The 22,861-nt window shown below is 40.3% G+C and overlaps 1 protein-coding gene across 8 annotated transcripts in view; it reads left to right on the plus strand.

The window, feature by feature from the left end:
• FBXL7 (F-box and leucine rich repeat protein 7) overlaps positions 1 to 22,861 on the plus strand; it is a 160,623-nt gene that overhangs the window by 123,000 nt on the left and 14,762 nt on the right. For all 8 annotated transcript variants that reach the window (XM_072152774.1, XM_072152775.1, XM_072152771.1 and 5 more), the window contains one exon: positions 16,222 to 16,833. In XM_072152774.1, the coding sequence (XP_072008875.1) occupies positions 16,236 to 16,833 (598 nt within the window). In that variant the 5' untranslated portion in view covers positions 16,222 to 16,235. The remainder of the gene's footprint in view (positions 1 to 16,221; positions 16,834 to 22,861) is intronic.

Consider the following 22,861-nt stretch of genomic DNA (forward strand, 5'->3'; position numbering starts at 1 on the left):
GAAGGTGCATGTACTTTTGCAATTCTGCATACTGTAAGCTAAGTCTTTTCTGATGCTCCTTATGATTTATGACATTTAGCTGACAAGCTTTAGGGGGGCACTTTTCAAAGACCTATATCTGCTGAACCCCGGCACCGAGAAACACAAATCTGGTGTCATATTATGCACTGAGTTTCAGAAATAGAAAGCTTTATATAAAAATTTAATTTATTTACAATCTATATATCATATTAAAAGAGAGGGAATCCTGTTTAATATGATACATAATATGTTATCGGGACATTTTTTTATGCATGTATGTACTGTTCACATGTAAGTTTGTGTAATATGCACTATGGTCATTAAGTATTTAAATACGGGACTGATATTGGACGTCAGCACACGCCCCGGAAGAAGCTGAGAACGGCAAAACCCAGGGTCGGGCGAGCGAGTGGAGCTGGCGTCCCGTTTTGTATACTGTTTTATGCGCATTTTAAACATACTCTTGTGAGTATAACTTTTAAGAATAAAATCCAAGGTTTTAAGAACGTACTATGCGATTTGGTGCCTACTTTCTCTTTTAGTTTTTGCTACCACACTGTTGAGTGAGTTTAAGGAGAAAACTGCACCTTAAGGACGTTCTGAATAGTGACCTACATCTTGTTGCCAAACTTTCCTCATCGGTAGAATATAATTGAAGATCTTTGAAGGAATTTTGAACAACAGCCGTATTGGAATCATTGGGAGCTCCTGTCAGGGTTTTTAATACTCCTTTTTTTATTGTGTATCTAGGTGCCAGGGTTCAGGAGATATAGTCATTTAAATATGGCCACAGTCACAACACACTGCAAGAATATCCGCTATGCACTAGTTTAATAAACTCCTGTGTTGCTTTGAGTTTATGTTTTGGTGCATTGTCCATCTGTATTATGAAACGCCAACCAATCAGTTTGGCTGGATTGAGCACATTTGAGTCTGGCTGCTTCTGTCTAAGAAACACTAGTGACCAAGTGCTACTGACAGCCATGTATGCCCAAGTCATCACACTACCTCCGCCATGTTTTACAGATGATGGTGGTATGTTGAGCTGTACCACACCTTCGCCATACTTTTTTCTTTCCATAATCCTGTTAGAGGTTGATCTTAGTTTCAACTTTTCAAATAATGTTTTTATAAGTCAAATCTAGCTTTTTTTTATTGTTGAGGCTTATGAGCGTCTTGCACCATGCAGTGAACCCTAAGTAGATACTTTCATGCAGTCTGCTCTTTATGTTGGGTTTGGAAAGTGTTGTTCACTTGGAAATTATTCTGGAATCATCCACCTCTGTTGTCTTCCATGGGCTTCGAGGTCTTTATGCAATGATGAGTTTACCATTGCTTTCTTTCTCAGAATGATCCAAACTGTTGATTTTATGAACACTAAACAAAAAGGTACTTCTAATGCACAAAGGCTCGTAGTGGTGTGAACACAGGTGTAGGATTTCAATTAGTCGGATAACTTTTAAGAGCAAAATACAGTGTTTCTTCACTTCAATGACTTGTTCCTCCACTTCAATGACTTGTTCCTCCTCCCCTATATACAAAGAAAACAGTACCTCATTTTAATAGTTTTGATTAAAAAAAAGAAACAAAAGGTTACTCATGGAGTCCACCAAAATGTTTAAAAATTATATCATTTCAAAGTTCTAAATTCTCTACTTTTGAAACCCTGTATTTTGATGGACCTGTTCAACTTTTAATTGACTGTTAGAGGCCTAAATAGTAGCTAGACTCGTAAATTACCCCATTATGAAAGCTACACCACTCAACATATATAAAAACCCTTTAGGTGGAGGTGCGTTCTACATGTTGTAATATTTTTGAACAATACACTCATTTTGGACGGAAAATTAGACATTCGCAATGGATTAAATTACAAAAAGCTCCACCAAGTTTGATACCCAATTTTTCCTGAGTGCTTAGATACCCCATATGTGGTGGTAAATTCCTGTATGGGCACACAGCCAGGCATTGATTGGAAGGAGGCGCCATTCAGAGCAGATTTGTATTGTTACATTGTGCAGGCTACAATTTTTTTTCTTTTTTTAATGTGGACCTATAGGGGCTTATTTTTTTGCCACATGAGATGCACTTTTCTGGTACATAATTTTGGGGCATCTATACCTAATTGATTTATTCTCTCTTTGTTGGTGGAGAGGATGAAAATAGTAAATTTTTGGTAAGATCTTTTTGTTTTGTTTTTTTGTACATTCACCATAACATAAAAATAATATATTATTTTTATTATTTGGGTCGCAACGATTATGGAGATGGCTAATTTATTTAGATATTTTATTCCCAATTTACTCAATAAAAACTAATTTGCAGAAAATCTTGTTCATTTTAGCATCACCGTCTTTTCAAATGCATACCTTTTTATTTTCGTCTGACAAATCTGGTTAAGGGCTTGTCTTTTGCGAGTAGAGTTGTTCTTCTTAGTGGTGTTATTTTGGACCCTTTTAGACCATTTTTTCATAGTATTATAGTATATAAGGCTGGAAAAAGACGCAAGTCCATCAAGTCCAACCTCTAAGAATTAAATAAATGTTTTATCCCCATAACCCGTGATATTTTTTCACTCCAGAAAGGCATCCAGGCCTCTCTTGAACATGTACATAGAGTCCGCCATAACAATCTCCTGCGGCAGAGAGTTCCACAGTCTCACTGCTCTTACAGTAAAGAACCTTTGTCTATGGTGATGATAGAATCACCTCTCCTCTAGGCGCAGAGGATGCCCCCTTGTCCTGATCACAGGCCTAGGTATAAAAAGATCTTTGGAGAGATCCTTGTACTGTCCGTTCAGGTATTTGTACATTGTAATGAGGTCTCCCCTCAGTCGTCTTTTTTCTAAACTGAATAATCCCAAATTTTGTAATCTCTCAGTCTATTCTAGTTCCCCCATTCTCCTAATAATCCTGGTTGCTCTCCTCTGCACCCGTTCCAGCTCTACTATATTCTTTTTATACACTGGTGCCCAAAACTGTACACAATATTCCATGTGTGGTCTGACCAGTGATTTGTATGTGGGCAAAACTATGTCTATCATGAGAATCTATTCCTCTCTTGATACATCCCATAATTTTATTTGCTTTAGCAGCAGCCGCCTGGCTCTGGTCACTAAAATTAAGTTTAACATCCACCAATACCCCCAAGTCCTTTTCAGCTCCAGTTTTACCAAGTAATTGACCATTTAGAACATAATTATACTTTTTGTTTCCATGGCCCAAGTGCATAACTTTACATTTATCTACATTAAACCCCATCAACCATTTCTCTGCCCACTCCTCAAGCTTCCACAAATCCCTCTGTAATGCTTAACTATCGACCTCAGTATTTATTACTTTACACAGCTTAGTATCATCTGCAAATATTGAAACTTGACTGTGTAAACCCACTACAAGGTCATTAATAAAAATATTAAAAAGAAGTGGCCCCAATACTGACCCCTGTGGCACTCCACTGGTAACATCAACCCAATCTGAGAATGTGCCATTAAAGACCACCCTCTGTTTTCTATCACTAAGCCAATTACTTACCCAAATACACAGATTTTCTCCTATTCCCAGCAGTCTCATTTTATATACTAACCTTTTATGTGGCACGGTGTCAAATGCCTTTGAAAAGTCCAGATATACACATCCACAGTGTCTCCCAGATCCAGTCTTGAACTTACCTCCTCGTAGAAACCAATCAGATTACTCTTACAGGACCGATCTCTCATAAACCCATGCTGACGCTGGGTTATAAGGTTGTGCACAGTGAGATACTCCAGGATAGCATCTCTAACAAACCCCTCAAATATTTTCCCCACCACAGCAGTTAGACTCACGGGTCTGTAGTTTCCAGGATCGCTATTTGATTCTTTTTTGTATATTGGTACCACATTTGCTATGCGCCAGTCCTGTGGAACATAACCAGTCCTCAGTGAATCTTCAAATATTAAAAATAATGGTCTGTCTATCACCGTACATAATTCATGCAGAACCCGAGGCGGCACTGTACCTCTTCCTGGGTTAAACTGTTGACATTCCAAAAAGAATTTACATTATTCCTCATTGTGTCTTCCAACAGGAGATTTTCCTGGGTAAAGACAGTTGAGAAGGTGACATTCAGTAGATTGGCCCTTTCCTCATCTCCTTCCACCATGACCCCTATGTTATTTCTAAGGGGGCCCACACTCTCGGTTTTTAGTTTCTTATCATTTATATAATTTGGGAATATTTTTGCTCTCCCTGGCAATATTTCTCTCAGTCTCTATTTTTGCGGCCTTTATCTGCTTTTTACAGGATTTATTTTTCTCTCTATAATCCTGTAATGCCTCATCGCTACCTTCACGTTTTAGCACCTTAAACGCCTTATCTTTCTCGTTATTGCTTTCCTTACAAGACTAGTTAGCTACATAGGCTTTTTCTTGTTCCTTTTATGCTTTTTCCCATAAGGTATGTGTTTCTCACAGGACTTTTTACGAATATATGAGAAAAAGTCCCATTTTTGGGGGGGGCTTTTGTCTTTGAGAACATTATCCCAGTCTATGCCTTTAAGGTCTTCCCTTAGATGCAGAGGGTATTAAATAAAAAGGATCTTTTTTTTTTTACTTTTGTCCTGTAATGATTCTGCGTTACGGATTGTTATGGACGCAACGATACCAAATATGAGGGGTTTTTGTGTACCGTATATACTTGTGTATAGGCCAAGTTTTTCACCACAAAAATGTGCTGAAAATCCTCAACTCGGCTTATACACGAGTCAATACGGCCATCCCAGCACTTAAAAAAAGAACAACTGCGCAGCGCGGCTCTTCTTCTGTCCTCGGTAACATCCTGCAGGGCGCGACCATGTTTTTTCATAGACGGCGCATAGTATGACGTCAGCAGCGGCCCCTGCCGGCAGGGAAGAACATAGCCCTGCAGGATTTTACCGAAGACAGAAGATGGCCCAGAAGACAAAAGAGAAGCCGCGCTGACATCGGGGGAGCAGCGCTATGCATCAGGGCCACCGGAGGGTGACTATATAAGTTTATTTTTTAAAAAATTTTTATTGCTGGGCTCACTGTATACTGCTGGGTGGCAGGCTGGGCTGGCTGTATACTACTGGGGGCTGGCTGGCTGTTCTAGTGGGGGCAGGCTGGGCTGGCTGTATAATACTGGGGGCTGGCTGGGCTGGCTGTATACTACTGGGGGCTGGCTGTTCTACTGGGGGCAGGCTGGGCTGGCTGTATAATACTGGGGGCTGGCTGGGCTGGCTGTATACTACTGGGGGCAAGTCCAAAAAAAAGGGAGTTTGATTGGCACTAACCAGCTCCGTTAAAAATAATTCAGCTTTATTAATCCAAGATGCGACAATACAAAGTGCAAGGATAAGGTGCAAAAACGAATAACAATCTTACGCATTTCAGAAGGACCTTAGTGTCTGAAACGCGCAAGATTGTTATTCGTTTTTGCACCTTATCCTTGCACTTTGTATTGTCTCATCTTGGATGAATAAAGCTGAATTATTTTTAACGGAGCTGGTGAGTGCCAATGAAACTCCCTTTTTTTTGGACTTGCATTTGCTTGTGAAAGTGGAAGACTCTTTCCTGGATTGAGCACCTGGTGGTGAGCGCACCTGTTCTGGGAGCAGGCTGGGCTGGCTGTATACTACAGGGGCAGGCAGGGCTGGCTGTATACTACAGGGGGCAGGCTGGCTGTATACTACTGGGGGCAGGCTGGCTGTATACTACTGGGGGGCAGGCTGGCTGTATACTACTGGGGGCAGGCTGGCTATATACTACTGGGGGCAGGCTGACTATATACTACTGGGGGCAGGCTGGCTATATACTATTGGGTGCTTGCTGGCTATATACTGGGGGGGGTCTGTGATCAATGCATTTCCCACCCTCGGTTTATACTCGAGTCAATAGGTTTTCCCAGTTTTTGGTGGTAAAATTAGGGTTCTCAGCTTATACTCGGGTCGGCTTATACTCCAGTATATACGGTATATTATTAAATTTTACTCAATAAAGTTTAATATGGAGAAAGTTCTTTTAAGCAGCACCATTTTTGCAGATGCATAACTTTTTTTGGAGGTCTTATTTTAGAGTGTGTAACTTTTTAAAATCCCTTTTTAGAGCATTTTTGTTAATCGAATTAATTAAAAATGATCTATTTTTTTACCATTTTTTGTTTTTTTTCCTGGAACTTACCAGGTCCAGTAATGATATACAGACTGTTGCGGACGCGTCAATGTGTGGGGGTGGGGGGTGGCGGGGTTGTGTATTTGTGTATTTTTATACTTTATTAAGTGTTTCTATGGGAAAGTGAAATTTTGGGGGCTTTTATTTTATTTATTTTTAATTTATTTTAATGTTTTAAATGTATTTTTTTCATCTCTGATCGCTGGTTCAAGTCCACTGCACTACAATACTTATACATTGTAAAGCAGTGTAAACTCGCAGTTGTTAGAGCGCAGTGTCAGCTGTAATATACAGCTGACAGCCACTACTTCTGGTGCCAGCTCCGTTCGTGATAGAATACTTCCTACAGTGACGTCTAGGTGCAGGTAAGGGTTAAGGTTCACAGTAGGTATTTATTTGTTATGTTCACAATGAATAAAAAAAGGCCTTTAACAATAAAAAAACAATCTTCCTGCTAGTCTTGAGGTAATGCATAAAAAGTTTCTCTGCACGACTCGAGTTTCGCCAGTCAGAATGGCTTTAGCAGGGGCATGATGGAGGAACGATAGTTGGATATACTTTGTTTCCAGAGGACCAGCTGCCTGGTTACACATTTAGCCTTGTGGTGGACATTGACGCGCATTAGAAGAAGTGGAATCCATGAGTAACCTGTTGTTTCTTATTTTTATCAAAACTACTGTAATGAAGGACTGTTTTTTTGTATATAGGAGAGGCAAGTTGATGTATGGAGAAACACTGTATTTTGCGTTTAAAAACTGTAGATTTTGCAACTCCTCATATTATAGCAATTTCTCAGATTTTTTTTTTGCCTTTTATATCCTTTATTGAGAATGACATAGTGAAGGAATTTCCAACAACTGCCCATGAAACAACATTTGAATTAATTATCCATTAGCTTTTGGTCCCTTTAAAAATAAGGTAGCACATGCCAAGGACCCCTAAACCCTTCATCCAATTTTAATATGAATAAGCTAAAAAAATATATATATATTGTGGCCCCAAATGTCTGAGTGCAGTTTTGTCCCAGTTTTGTCCCAGCTGAGATATAATACACACAGTGGTGTCCCAGTACAGAGATAATATACACAGTGGTGACACTGTAAAGGAATAATACATACAGTGATGTCACTGTACATGAATAATACACAGAGTGATGGCAGTGTACAGGGATAATACACACAGTGGTGTCACAGTACAGGGATAATACACACAGTGGTGTCACTGAACAGGAATAATACATACAGTGATATCACTGTATGCATACCTCCCAACATTTGTGAAAGGGAAAGAGGGACAAAATGGCGGCGCGCATAGTGTGCCGCGGCGATCCCCCTAAGCCACACCCCCAATCACTCCCTGGCCACGCCCCAAATTCTCAGTGATTAACAAGGTGTAGAATTTTGGTAACTAAGAACTATGACTACTGTTACACTGTGACACAGATTTAATGCTTTGGTATATAGGGAGGGATCTTCTCAGAGATTATTGTAATTATTGAGATTATTATTATTATTATTATTATTATTGAGATAATTATTATTATTATTGAGATGATTATTATTATTTTTACTATTTTTAATAATCGTCTCCATAATAATAAAAATAATATTTATAATAATAATAATAGTTTCAATAATTAACATAAATAATCTCTGAGAAGATCCCTCTCTATATATCAGGGCAGTAAGTCTGTGTCACAGTGTAACAGTGGCAGATAACACTTCTTAGTTACCAGAAATCCTCAGCTCTGTATCACTGGGCTTATAGCTCAGTTAGTTAAGGCTCCTGTCTGCAGTGCAGAGGGTCCCAGGTTCGAATCTCAGCCTGGGCAAAACTTTATTTAATTTAATTAAATAAAGAGCTTGTGTCTGGGGAAGCCCTGGAGACCATATATGGACATCTGACCTGATGACGTGGTCCCTGCTCTCTCCACTAAGCCTGACACTTCTCTAAAAAGGATTCCCTGCCCGATGTCTGCTCTGGGGAACCCTAGGAGATGCAGTGACCATATATGGACAGATGCTGATCTGAAGCTGATGACGTGGTCCCTGCTCTCCGCTAAGCCCGCCACTTCTCTGAAAAGGATTCCCTGCCCGATGTCTGCTCTGGGGAACCCTAGGAGATGCAGTGACCATATATGGACAGATGCTGATCTGAAGCTGATGACGTGGTCCCCGCTCTCAGCTAAGCCCGACACTTCTCTGAAAAGGATTCCCTGCCCGATGTCTGTAGAAGCCATTCTGTACTGTGAGTTCAGGCTTTCAAAGTATTTACTATGGGGACACAGCGCCGGGACACAGCGGGACCTGGGGGGAAAATCCGTGACAATCTCATAGCTGCCCGTGACGCGGGGCAGAGGTAAGAAAAACGGGACTTTCCCGGCAAAATCGGGACGGTTGGGAGCTATGCTGTATGTGGATAATACACACAGTGGTGTCACAGTAATAATAATAATAATAATAATAACTCTTTATTTATATAGCGCACACAGATTACGCAGCGCTGCACAAAGCATGTTAAATTGTACAGGGATAATACACACAGTGATGTCACTGTACAGGGATAATACAAACAGTGATGTCACAGTACAGGCATAATGCACAAACTGATGTCACAGTACAGGGATACTACACACAGTGGGGCACGTTTACTTATCCTTTCCTGGCGCGAGCCCCAATCCGGAATGTCCAACGATAATGACCTCTGCCGTAATCCACTTAGACCGTGCGCCCGATTACCTGCATGGGTCACTTCCCTGCTCAGGTCCACCGGAGTTCATCTTCTTCTTTCCAGTGTAAGTAAGTGCATGTCTTACGACACAATTTAAATGTTAAATCCCCCGCTTAGTCCGAGTCCGTCGGATCGTCCAATGCCCCCCCCCCATTTCTATCTCATGAAAGACGGCGCCATTGCGCCAAAATCCGATCGCGTGCGACACAATCCCCTTTTAAATACCTCTCCCAGGTGCGCCAAGCTCAAAATCGTCGGAATATCCAACAAAAGTGCGGTCCGTAGACCCTTAGTAAATAAGCCCCAGTGATGTCACAGTACTTGGATAATGCATGCAGTGATGTCACAGTACAGTGCAGTATTAGCTATGCTAGCTACTCTGGTAGTTAGCTCATGATATTACATATTTGTATGGGTCACATTTTTAGGGCTCATTGAGCGTCCACTTTGCGGAGACTGAAGCTGTACCTCTGGATCCTCTGTTTGCTATGACTCCATGGCTGGAGGCAGCTATATTTAGCTGAACTGGGTAATGAGGTTCCAATTGTCCAGTAGGTAATCAATATCAATATGTTGAAAATGTATTTCAAGTTTTAATATGCTGTTAGAGAAAGTGTGAGACCTACTGTGCATTATACTGTGAATATTACTCAAAATCTTTTTTTCAAATTCCTTCTTAAAATTACAAAGTGAAGTAATCTCAGTGCCGACAGGAAAGACGCTGACAGGCTATAAAACCAGTATGATTTCTGAGCGTCCAACTAGGTGAGGATAGTGTTCTGCTCTGCCTCTTCACAGAGATGCTCTTAGCAGATGTTTCTGATTTGTTATCCGCACAATAGTATTCAGTGATCTCTGTGTTTCCACTAGCACCTTATTCACAAGCAGTATGGTAGGTGCTCCTTGTAAGAATCGTGATAACTAAACTGGATCAGACATGCGCTTTAATTCTGCTGAGACAAATGTCAGACTCCTTCATCATCAGGGAATGTTTCTTAACCCAAATCTAAAGGAGTCGGGTGGGGATCTAGTTTGAGGAGTTGAGGAGAGACCCCTGTGTACAGGGGAGAGTCATAAACTGTATAACATTGTTACATACTGTAGTTCACTCTACACAATTCCCATAGCTACTTCACTGAATCGTGCATATTCCAATATTTTATCCCCCTTTCTTATAAAATACCTCCTGTACCTTCCCTGGAATGGAATAGATTTTTAGCTTCTCCATAAGTAATTTTCACTCTTGACGTTTTTTCAGCCCTAATAATAGCTAGATTGGCTATTGTGGTGTGTAATAGAAAATAATAGTAAGAAGTATGGCGTAACTTGAAGCTGCTTGGCCCCAAAGCAGTCTGTGCCAGGCTCCTGACTATAATGTATGGTTTATAGTATTAGACTTCTCAGATGGGAAAATGACACTCTGCGGGCCCCCTAGGCCTCTTGGGCCAGGTTGCACCCTCAGTACCCCCTAAAGTTACTCCCCTGTTAAAAAGGATATTACTATGTCAACCAGTTCTTTAATATATGATTCAGATCCTTCCGTACACATGTTTACAATAGATCATGAAAACTACTCTGGATGTGGCAGGCTCATGTTAACATTTATCAGGCATCTTTTTATCAAATCCTTGCTGGAGCCAAATATGTTTGTGAAAAAACATTACTTTACATGATTTACACAATTTTGAAAACAATGAGCTCATGAATTTGTTTTTTGTGCAGTCTTGTGAGCAAATGCATTTCCGAGGATGTTCCTACCCAACAGAATGAAACACTGATCAAGTGGTTATTCTAGTCTAGAAAATAAAAGGGAAACAATTCTATACTAATGCAGTCTAAGGACTGAAAGGGAATTCCAGTAATAATGATAATAATAAATCTTTATGTATATAGCACCATTATATTCTGCAGAGCTTTACAGATCATTGGATATATATTATAAAACATTAAGGATGTAGATGACTATCAAGAGCTTATAGTCTATGTGACTTAGGAATAAGTTGTCATCTAGAGTACAATGACAGATCACAAAACCTAGGGTTATTCTGGGAGAGGGAGGTCATGCTCCCAGCGAGGGCGTGCATAATTGGCACACCAGAGGGCCGGACATCTTGTGATCCCAACGTGTCAAGACTAGCGACGGACAGCGCTGGGATCAAGATGAAGAAGAGTGGACGTGAGTATTTCTAGGTTTTTTTGTGTTTTTAGAGTGGGTGATTTCCTTTAATGTCAAAGACATTCAGACTTAAGTGCTTTTCAATAAATAAGAAATAAGAATATCACCTAAAATGTTTCTTTTTAGTAATTCAATTCAAAAAGTGAAACTATATTATATAGAGTCATTACAAACAGAGAGGACTTTTTCAAGTGTTTATTTACACTCAACGGCCACTTTATTAGGTACACCTGTCCAACTGCTCGTTAACACTTAATTTCTAATCAGCCAATCACATGGCGGCAACTCAGTGCATTTAGGCATGTAGACATGGTCAAGACAATCTCCTGCAGTTCAAACCGAGCATCAGTATGGGGAAGAAAGGTGATTTGAGTGCCTTTGAACGCGGAGAATGGTCCGAAAAAGAAAAAACCATCCAGTGAGCGGCAGTTCTGTGGGCGGAAATGCCTTGTTGATGCCAGAGGTCAGAGGAGAATGGGCAGACTGGTTCGAGCTGATAGAAAGGCAACAGTGACTCAAATCGCCATCCGTTACAACCAAGGTAGGCAGAAGAGCATCTCTGAACGCACAGTACTTCGAACTTTGAGGCAGATGGGCTACAGCAGCAGAAGACCACACCGGGTGCCACTCCTTTCAGCTAAGAACAGGAAACTGAGGCTACAATTTGCACAAGCTCATCGAAATTGGACAGTAGAAGATTGGAAAAATGTTGCCTGGTCTGATGAGTCTCGATTTCTGCTGCGACATTCGGATGGTAGGGTCAGAATTTGGCGTCAACAACATGAAAGCATGGATCCATCCTGCCTTGTATCAACGGTTCAGGCTGGTGGTGTCATGGTGTGGGGAATATTTTCTTGGCACTCTTTGGGCCCCTTGGTACCAATTGAGCATCGTTGCAACGCCACAGCCTACCTGAGTATTGTTGCTGACCATGTCCATCCCTTTATGACCACAATGTACCCAACATCTTATGGCTACATTCAGCAGGATAATGCGCCATGTCATAAAGCTGGAATCATCTCAGACTGGTTTCTTGAACATGACAATGAGTTCACTGTACTCAAATGGCCTCCACAGTCACCAGATCTCAATCCAATAGAGCATCTTTGGGATGTGGTGGAACGGGAGATTCGCATCATGGATGTGCAGCCGACAAATCTGCGGCAACTGTGTGATGCCACCATGTCAATATGGACCAAAATCTCTGAGGAATGCTTCCAGCACCTTGTTGAATCTATGCCACGAAGAATTGAGGCAGTTCTGAAGGCAAAAGGGGGTCCAACCCATTACTAGCATGGTGTACCTAATAAAGTGGCCGGTGAGTGTATGTTACTGTTGATGATTATGGCCTACAGCCAAGGAAAACCCAAAAAATCATAGTCTTAGAAAACTAGAATAATTAACCCCAAACCCCTGCAATGGCTCCCTAAGCATTTTAGTTGTAAAGGTTTTTCATTTAAAAAGTTGACAGATGAGAGAAAGATTGCAGAGGGTACAATATGCCATGAATCCCCACGCAGAGGGTACAGTGGTAATAAAACAATACAAAGGTGCCTTAACTACACAAATACAGGGGGTCCCCTACTTAAAGGGAACCTACCACCACGATTCTACCTATAAAGGTAGATCGGGTGGTAAGTGGATGTAAGGGACATGAGGATACCTCTTTTTAGAGCTAATCATCACGTCCCCACTAACTGATCATTGCAGCCTGGGACTAAAGTAAACCATTTAGAGAGCTTCACCAGAGATCACAGGGGGCAGAGGGGTCCGTCTTTAACTAGGGGGTCGTCTGTAAGTCGTCTATAAAGGTAGATCGGGTGGTAGGTGGATGTAAGGGACGTGAGGATAGCCCTTTTTAGAGCTAATCCTCACATCCCCGCTAACTTTTAATAAACTTTATTTCCTTAATATGTAAATTTACTTATGCGGCTACTGGGGCGTGGAGTAGCCGGGCACGAGGCTACACGGCGCGGCTACTCCACGCCCCAGTAGCCACGTTACCCCTTCTTCCCTGTGTGTGCGGTGCGCAGCATCCGACAAGCCGGAGTTCTGCGCATGCGCAGTAGCTCCGGCCTCAGAGCTGTGGCTGCTCAGCCACGGACCTGCAGCGGGCAGAATGCCAGCATGTCAGGCAAGGGCGTGCAGCTACGAGGAGCTGCGCACCGAACACATAGGGTAGGAGGAGTAACGTGGCTACTGGGGCGTGGAGTAGCCGCGCCGTGTAGCCTCGTGCCTGGCTACTCCACGCCCCAGTAGCTGCATAAGTGAATTTACATATTAAGGGAATAAAGTTTATTAAAAGTTAGCGGGGATGTGAGGATTAGCTCTAAAAAGGGCTATCCTCACGTCCCTTACATCCACCTACCACCCGATCTACCTTTATAGACGACTTACAGACGACCCCCTAGTTAAAGACGGACCCCTCTGCCCCCTGTGATCTCTGGTGAAGCTCTCTAAATGGTTTACTTTAGTCCCAGGCTGCAATGATCAGCTGTAAGGTGTCTGTAATGAAGCTTTATTGATAATCTTTGGTCCCATTACAGCAAAAAATTTTGAAAAAACAATTGTCACTGGGGCAAAAAAAAAAATTGTCTAGAACTACAATTATAAAATATACAGTTTCAACTTACATACAAATTCAACATAAGAACAAACCTTTGGATCTTGTACGTAACCCGAGCACTGCCCGGATAATCATTGAGATAATCATCAATATAAAACTAAATAGACACTTAAAAAAGGTTACTCTGTTTGTAATAACTATATAATATGAGTTTTACTTTTTGAATTGAAATACTGAAAAAAAAATTAACCTTTTAATGATATTCTAATTAATTGACAAGCTCTTGTATATAGGAAGGTTGCAGGGTTGCCACAGAAGATTCTTTTATACCACAAAACAGGCTGCAGTGTGCTGCGTCATCATCATTCTAGATCACTTAGGCCCGTTCCACACTTGCGAGTGTGATGCGATGAACTCGCATCACACTCGCAACGCATGCTGCCGGGAACGCATGACCCGAACGCTGCAGTGAACGCTCAGCATGTCAGTTCACTCCCGGTCCGGACCGTGCGTTCCCGGCAGCATGCGTTGCGAATGTGATGCGAGTTCATCGCATCACACTCGCAAGTGTGGAACGGGCCAAACTATTAGAATGATGCAATACACAGGTAGTGCTTATTACTGTACGTCTACACAAGCATGAGAGATGGAGCTGTGTGATGGTTAGTCATGTTTTCAGCTCAGCCATGGAGGTAGTTTCCTCTGGTTGAATAAAAAATAAACTCATTAAAAATAAATAAATGTGTGAATGTCATATTATTATTCAGCTTGTAGACTTTGTTCTAAGCCATTCCCATTGCCAATCCTACAAATTGTGAGACCTTCCACTAAAACCCTATAAGAGTTTTAGAAGCAGATAAGCAATTCAATGAATATAGGGGGTTCTAAGCAATCATGCTTCATTACCTATGTCACCATAGGAAAAAGCCGTCCACAGGACTGGTAATTAGATATCACTGGGATGAATTAATAAGAATGATTATAATCTATCTTTTGGTTTTTACAAGGCTATTGTCTTGTCCTATTCTAATTGATACCAGATGTAAATTAAAATGAACAGTTAATAAACAATAGAATTTTGGAAAACATACAGTTTATTATTTTACAATTTTAATAGAAATGACTAAGAATGTAACTGGTGTTTCCTTCCAGCTATGTTACATTTATCATCCAAGGCTGTGTTCTACAGCGTAGTGTACTGAGATTACTCTGATAAACTCTGATATTTGCAGCATGTCTGCTGTTGACAATCTATTTGTCTGGCATCATCGGTTTATGGAAAACTGCGGTTTCAAGCATTCATGGACTTGTAAATCAGTCAAGTCGTAAAATGTAACTTTTTACCTTAAATGGCTTCTGGGATTTTACACTCATTTGTATTTGCCAGGGCCCTTAGTTTTGGGGAATTCTTCCCATTCTCAGCCCTTAATTTACATAAACCACCTTTTAGTTACTAAACTTTTCATTCATGGTATTATTCAAAGATGAACAGTAGACATTCTTACAATAAATGTGCAGTGCAATACCATCCCTACCCTCTTAGATGTGGTAGAAGACGATCATATCATATTTCTTTTCAGCTCTTAGCTCGGTAGGATAGGCGCTGCACTAAAAGAAACATGTACGCTCTGCATACACTTTTACTAAATCAAGAAACAGCACACCATGCTACACTGTCCTAGACTAAGAAAGTGCATCATGGTTGAAAAACGTGTCCGTCTGCTGTATGAAAAAATGAGATGAGAATGTAGCCTTACTGCCCCAAGCCAGTCACATGTGAATTAGTGCAGATGTGCCTGGCTGTAGCAGTAATTCAGCAACCTCTGAACTGGAAGCAGGCCACCCAGGAGCAGAATTATTGGAAAGCAAACAACGTGATGGCTTTAGAGTCTTTGCTACATAATGTTCATGTTATCTCTCTAGTTCCACTCATGGAGAAGACTCTCCAGTTAAATGTCAATAGCTGTCACAGAGATCATAAAACAGCTGGCACCACCATTCACCTCTTCACTGTCAGTTTGACAAGAGAAGCACTGTTAGGGATTGCTCAAGATTTGTTTAACAATTTAGAGGAAAAATGGTTTATTTTCTTGTTTTATTGTTTTACAGTAGATGAAGGTACTGAAAACGTCAGTTACAGTCTATTGAGGTCATGTACAAGTTTACTACCTGTTTATTGCCTGTCGTTATTCTAGTCTTTCCTATTCCCTAGTGGGCTGGTGGAATGTCTTCTGACAGTAGACACCTTTTACGTCTTTTGCATCAGTTAAAGGGGAATTCCATGTTTTAATGGTGATTCATATCAGGTTGGTGGGAGTCTGAAACCATGTACCAACAACGATTAGCTGTTATAGGAGAACACAGTGTTCAGACAAGCGCTGTGGCTTCTTCACAGTCTATCTTTACCAGTCTCTAGAAGTGAGCACCTAGACCTCTGGTTTTCTAGATGTTACTACAAAGGATTCCACTCCTTTTTCAAACCCTGCATTTTGACTATACTGTATACCCTGTTTACCTGTCAAATGAAAATTTAAATATGATTTGTTCTTTCTCTTTCAGATTCGGACCTGAGCATGCGGACGCTTAGCACACCAAGTCCTGCACTAATATGCCCTCAAAACTTGCATAGTTTCCAAAATGGGAGAGGGTCATCTACTTCTTCATCTTCTATTACAGGAGAGACTGTTGCTATAGTCCATTCGCCACCTCCCACACGTCTTACTCATCCACTGATACGTCTTGCCTCAAAACATCAGAAGGAGCAAGCAAACATTGATAGATTGCCAGATCAATGTATAATCCAGATTTTCTCATATCTACCCACAAACCAACTTTGTCGCTGCGCTCGAGTTTGCAGGAGCTGGTATAACCTAGCTTGGGACCCTCGGTTATGGAGAACTATTCGACTGACTGGTGAAACATTAAGCGTGGACAGAGCTTTAAAAGTGTTGACACGTAGACTCTGTCAGGATACCCCCAACGTCTGTCTCATGTTGGAGACAGTAATTGTAAGTGGCTGCAGGCGGCTCACCGATAGAGGGCTCTACACTATTGCTCAGTGCTGCCCAGAGCTGAGGAGACTTGAAGTTTCCAATTGTTATAACATCTCTAATGAGGCTGTGTTTGACGTGGTATCATTATGCCCAAACTTGGAGCATCTGGATGTGTCAGGTACTGTGCTTCCAAATATTGCAAGTTTAAGGTGATTTTTATTTGTTTTAATGCATTTTGTTTTGCACATTGTTACAAAATACACATTTTGTTAACTGAAATCAGAGATTCTGTGATTAAAATATAAAATCCTCCTTACTAGTTGAGGAGATTGATGTGTGGTTCCATTTTATTAAAAATATTTTGTGCTGTAGTCAGTTAAAATATTATCTTTGCTCCTTAAAAGGCTTTAATGACTAGGCTTTTTTGTTGAATTTGCATAGGGATTCTTTACTGTACTTGCATCTCTGCTTAGCTCTTTAACACCCAGTGATCATGTGACCTCTGGGTCTAGAAGCTTTGGTCTACATAGCAGTACAAAGGTTGGGTCTCCATAGTGGTAGTAAACCGCTTCTGACTTCTCTCTATTGTCTCAGACTGATTGTTTTTGTAATAGGAGAAAAATACACAAAAAGATGTTGCTGCAGACTAGGTGTATGATCACAGTGACAGGAAACATGGCTGCATTCTTCGAAAAGAAATTATCACTGTCACAAAAATAGAAAATACTCATGTACTAAAAAAAAAAAAATTCTAAAAGAGTAAAGTTAATAAAGACAAGATTGAATAATAATCAGTTTTTAATGAAAAATGTCATGTCTGAAAGAAAAAAAAGGCTCTCTGCTTTCCAGAAACAGTGCCAAGTAATGGGTATTATCTACAATTACCAACATAGAGAGGCACTTTTTCTGGTGGAAGGGATGGAAACCAAATTCTTTTTCGGGGGCAGCATCAGGGGCGCAGTTACAGAAAAGAGGACCAGACACTTAAAAATAATGTTTCTCATCCAGTGTCAGCATGGGCGTGAGACCCTACATTGAGAACTAAGAGGGGGCACCATTCTATATAGCTTGCAGCAGAGAGTTTAGGTTGACCCCTAGCAGTGCACAGTAGCAATAGTTAGCTCTCCTAGAAAAACCTCCGTGCCTTGGCTTGTTCCCTGCTTCAGATGACCACTAGCAAACTTGGAACCTAGGTCTGGATTACAATTTACGCTGCAGTTAAGGAGCAAAATGGGAAATAAATTTACTCTGTTTCATTAACAGAATATTCAAATGCGATTTCCAGGATATAGAAAACTGTCTCTATGCAAAGGCATCTCCCCAAAGGGACAAACATGCGCTTCCTGACCCTGTTTAACCGGTTAAGGACCGGGCCCTTTCTTGTTTTTTTATGTCCATTTTTCACCCCCACCTTCAAAAATCTATAACTTTTTTATTTTTACACGTAAAGAGCTGTGTGATGGCTTGTTTTCTGCGTAACAAATGACACTTCATAGTGATGGTATTAAATATTCCATGCCATGTACTCGGAAGCAGGAAAAAAATTCCAAATGCAGTGAAAATGGTGAAACAACGCATTTGCGCCATTTTCTTGTGGGCTTGGATATTACGTCTTTCACTGAGCGCCCCAAATGACATGTCTACTTTATTCTTTGGGTTGGTACGATTAAGGTTATACCAAATTTGTATAGGTTTTATAATGTTTTCATACATTTACAAAAATTAAAACCTGTACAAAAATAATTTTTTTGATTTTGCCAACTTCTGGCGCTAATAACTTTTTTATACTTTGGTTTACGGAGCTGTGGGTGGTGTCATTTTTTGCGAAATTTGATAATATAATTTCAATTATATAATTTTTAGGACTGTACGGCCTTTTGATCCATTTTTATAGATTTTTTTATATTTTTTTATTTTTTTTATATAAATGGCAAAAAAGTGCCATTTTCGACATTGGGCGCTATTTTCCGTTACTGGGTTAAATGCATTGAAAAACCGTTAATATATTTTGATAGATCGGGCATTTTCGGACTCGTCGATACCTAATGTGTTTATGATTTTTACTGTTTATTTATATTTATGTCCGTTCTAGGGAAAAGGGGGTGATTTGAATTTTTAGCTTTTTTTTATTATAAATTTGTTTTTTTAAACTTTTTTTTTATTTTTATTTTTACTATTTTTCAGACTCCCTAGGGTACTTTAACCCTAGGTTGTCTGATCGATCCTATCATATACTGCCATACTACAGTATGGCAGTATATGGGGATTTTCCTCCTCATTCATTACAATGTGCAATCAGCACATTGTAATGAAGGGGTTAAAACGAAATTGCCTCGGGTCTCCGGAAAACCCGAGGCTACCATGGAGACGGATCGCCGCTCCCCGATGACGTCACGGGGAGCGACGATCCCAGGCAAGATGGCGGCGCCCATGCGCCGCTATCTTTTTGAGGCTCCCGGCAGCTTTGCCAGCAGCCATCGCTGTGATAACACCCGCGATCGGTGCTAGCAATATGCAGCAAAGACTTACCGGCTATGGAGAGGGCTCAGCCCGTGAGCCCTCTCCATGCAGCGCGACCCGCAGGCGTGAACCAGTTAATAAAATAATAGTCTATTCTGCACATTATATAAAAAGATTTTAAAAATTAACAAAGCAAGAAGCTTAACTTTGCAGATTGATCATTATTTTTAACACTGATGCGAACAGAGGCTTAGAATTGCCCATATAGATTATTAGACACACTCACATGTTCAAAAAATAATTGCTTATAGGTTAGAGACAGAGAGAAACATGAATAAAATACACGGTCTGATGGTGTGATGCTTTTTGCTAATAATTCAGAGAAATGTCAGTAGAACAAACTTTTCATATACAGCTTTGTCACAGCTTTACAGAACTGCCTGATTCTGCACTAAAGTGTCTTTCTCTATAGACTATCATGTGTATACTGAGTGCTAGAAAGGGAATGTAGTTTTTGTTCATTCTTTAATTTGCTGTTTTGGGAACAACCACGAACACTAAGTTTGGAAGTTATATTTAGAATGAAACTCGCATAATTAGGATATAGTTACAAATTCTTTTTTTTTTGTTTTATATTCAGATCTCTGTATCAAGAATTTTAGAAAATGTTTTAAAATAATGTTTCAGTGTTGACAAATGTTTTGTTTGGTGCTCATCTATACCCACCGGGAATAAAAAAAAACATTATATTTACATATATTTCTTCAATTGGATGTTAATAAAAAATGTTCTTGTGTTAAGAAAATCCCCTATAAATGTTTCCATGTTGTCTTGTAAAGGCCTTGGATCTGGCGGCTACAAGCATGTTAAGGGAAGGCAGGACCCAAAGCAGACTTTCACATGGGGCCCCTTTCCCCGTAAAAAATATACATATTTGTACTCTGACACATTACCATCAGACATTTATATATATATTTACATATATTACTCATACACACATTCAAATACTTATATACACACATACAATTCTATGCTCATACATACAGATTTATACACTCTTCCACAAATAAATATATTTACACACTCATTCACACATTTATGCACACTATATACATTTATACATATACACAGGGGTGAACCAAGCCTTTCTGCTGCTTGACCCCCCCATATATGTAATATATCAGATACAGCATAGAAAATAGATACAGCACGCCACCATGTAGTATGAAATGCATAAAGCGGCCACCATGTAGTATAATATGCATACAGCGTGCCGCCATGTAGTATTAAATAGATACAGCGTACCGCAATGTAGTATAAAATGCATACAGCGTGCCGCAGTGTAGTATAAAAAGCATACAGAGTGCCGCCATGTAGTATAAAATGCATGCAGCGTGCCACCATGTAGTATAAAATAGACAAAACGTACTGCCATGTAGTGTAAACGCATACAGCGTGCCGCCATGTAGTAAAATAAGCATACAGTGTACCGTCATGTAGTATGAAATAGATACAGTGTAGCGCCATGTAGTGTAAAATAGATACAGCGTGCCGCCATGTAGTATAAAATAGATACAGGGTACCGCCATGTAGTGTAAAATGCATACAGCGTACCGCCAGGGCCGGTTCTAGACAAAGTGGGGCCCTGGGCAAAACTAAAAGTGGGGCCCCAAAATAAAACTATTTTATGACCAGTCACAATCAGCAAGAGGCTTCCTTTATTATGATAAAACATATTGTCATTTTGGAGAATTTTACAGGAGATAGATCATAGGAAGAATGATGGGCAGCATGGTGGCTCAGTGGTTAGCATTACAGCCTTGCAGCGCTGGTCAACATCTGCAAAGATTTTGTATGTTCTCTCTGTGTCTGCGTGGGTTTCCTCCGGGTCCTCCGGTTTCCTCCCACACTCCATAAAATGACTAGTAGGTTGATCAGACTGTGAGGCCCATTGGGGAGAGGGACCGATATTTTCTGGAAGCAGATACTTTCCCCATTTTCAAAATTGCATCAAAGAGTTTATAGACATAGGCGCAATTTTGATTCAAACTGAAACATTTTATAAAAAGTACTTAAAATTTGACTGATGGCAAAAAATTTGTTCCAAACATAAAATATTTACCTGCACATCTCCTAAATGTAATAGATGGACATGTGTAGAGTTCACAAATGTCCCATATTGATATGTTCACATAAATAAATCCACATAATACCATTAACACTGTAATAACTAGAGATCTGCTTTTCAGATAGAAATTTTTAGACAGTCACAACCTGCAAAATATAGCAATAAAACAGAATAAAAAGGTAAAGGCGCCATAAAACCTATAGAATTTTGAAAGCAGACAACCAGGCGATGCATTTGGCAATTAACATTCAAAATTTCCTCTAAAATATGTACAAATCCAGATACTTATAAAAAGAAAACATACTTTCCTAAAACAGTAAGATGTGAGGAGATCATACAGACCCTACATGTGTATATTTACCATAATATGCAGCAAAGGGAACTGCAGAAAATTCACACAGATCTATCATTGTATGTTCCTTACACAATGGTCACCCAAATAAATAACTATATATCAATAAACCAAGCTAATAAGTCACATTTAGATGTGCACCATTGTATTAGCCGCATAATAACAGAACCCTCTGCGCTTCATAAGAATTTGAGTGAGAACATCATAACATAGGTATAAGGAGAGGGTCTGGACCGATTCTATGAATCAGGAGTAGAAGGGAAAAGACCAGGGCGCATCGACTCAAGTGTAGGTTTGATTAAAAAAGGTATTTAAAAAATGCTAATGAAAGCTGCTCACCTTGCGGCTACCTTTTAGCCTAGCATGTAGTCAAGTATGTGGAGTGCTGCCGGTAGAGCCACGAGGATTGAAGGTCCATAAGTAGAATCCCGCGGTGTGGAGATGCTTGTAGGTAAGCAAGACAGAGAAGATCCACAGTGTGGCGCAACTTCACTTTGGTAAGAATCTTTATTGCAAATGAACTACGTGTTTCGGCGCTTGGACCAGTGCCTTCGTCAGGTTTGGCAAACAAGATAAAAGGTAACGTTCATGGCTATATTATATACACAGAGGCTGGGAGCCTCATTCTCAAAAAGGGGAGGTACGTCATAGGTGAGATAGTGGGATAGGAAGATGCTGCTGTCCATCAGTGGCAGCCCTGTGTTTTTTACAGGTTAAAACAATAAATATTTGGATAATAACACAATGACACAATAATAACACAAAAACACAACAATATCACAGTAATAATCCCGCATACTTCATATAGATACAGATAGGTTGGTTAAAATAACGGGTTAAAAATAGCATGTTAATAAAGAAGAAAAAGAAAAAAAAAACAACAATTTTGAAAAAGAATAATAAGGGGTTTACCCTGGATCCAGTGGGAAGGTGTATTGTTGGGGCTTATGTTTGGTTGGGACCTGGGGGACTCAAGTGTGGATTCTCTACTCATCGCTGAGGGGGAGGGTGTACCTCTGTGGGCTACTTGTGGTCATGGTAACCGGACGTTTTAGTTAAAGTTCCTTGTGTTCGGACGCTTGAAGCAAGATTCTACGGAAGCCGGTCTGGGACAAAAAGATTTCCGTTCGTTGTGTCAAAAAGGACCAAGTGAGGAGCATAGTGTTCACTATATTTTCAGTCGGTGTGGCCTCTTACATTATGATGGGGGTAGTTGGGTCTGCTAGTTCTCTTGGAGTGTGGTGGCCGTATATCTCAATTTTCGAA

Source organism: Engystomops pustulosus, chromosome 5, assembly GCF_040894005.1.
Source record: "Engystomops pustulosus chromosome 5, aEngPut4.maternal, whole genome shotgun sequence".
Lineage (NCBI taxonomy): Eukaryota > Metazoa > Chordata > Amphibia > Anura > Leptodactylidae > Engystomops > Engystomops pustulosus.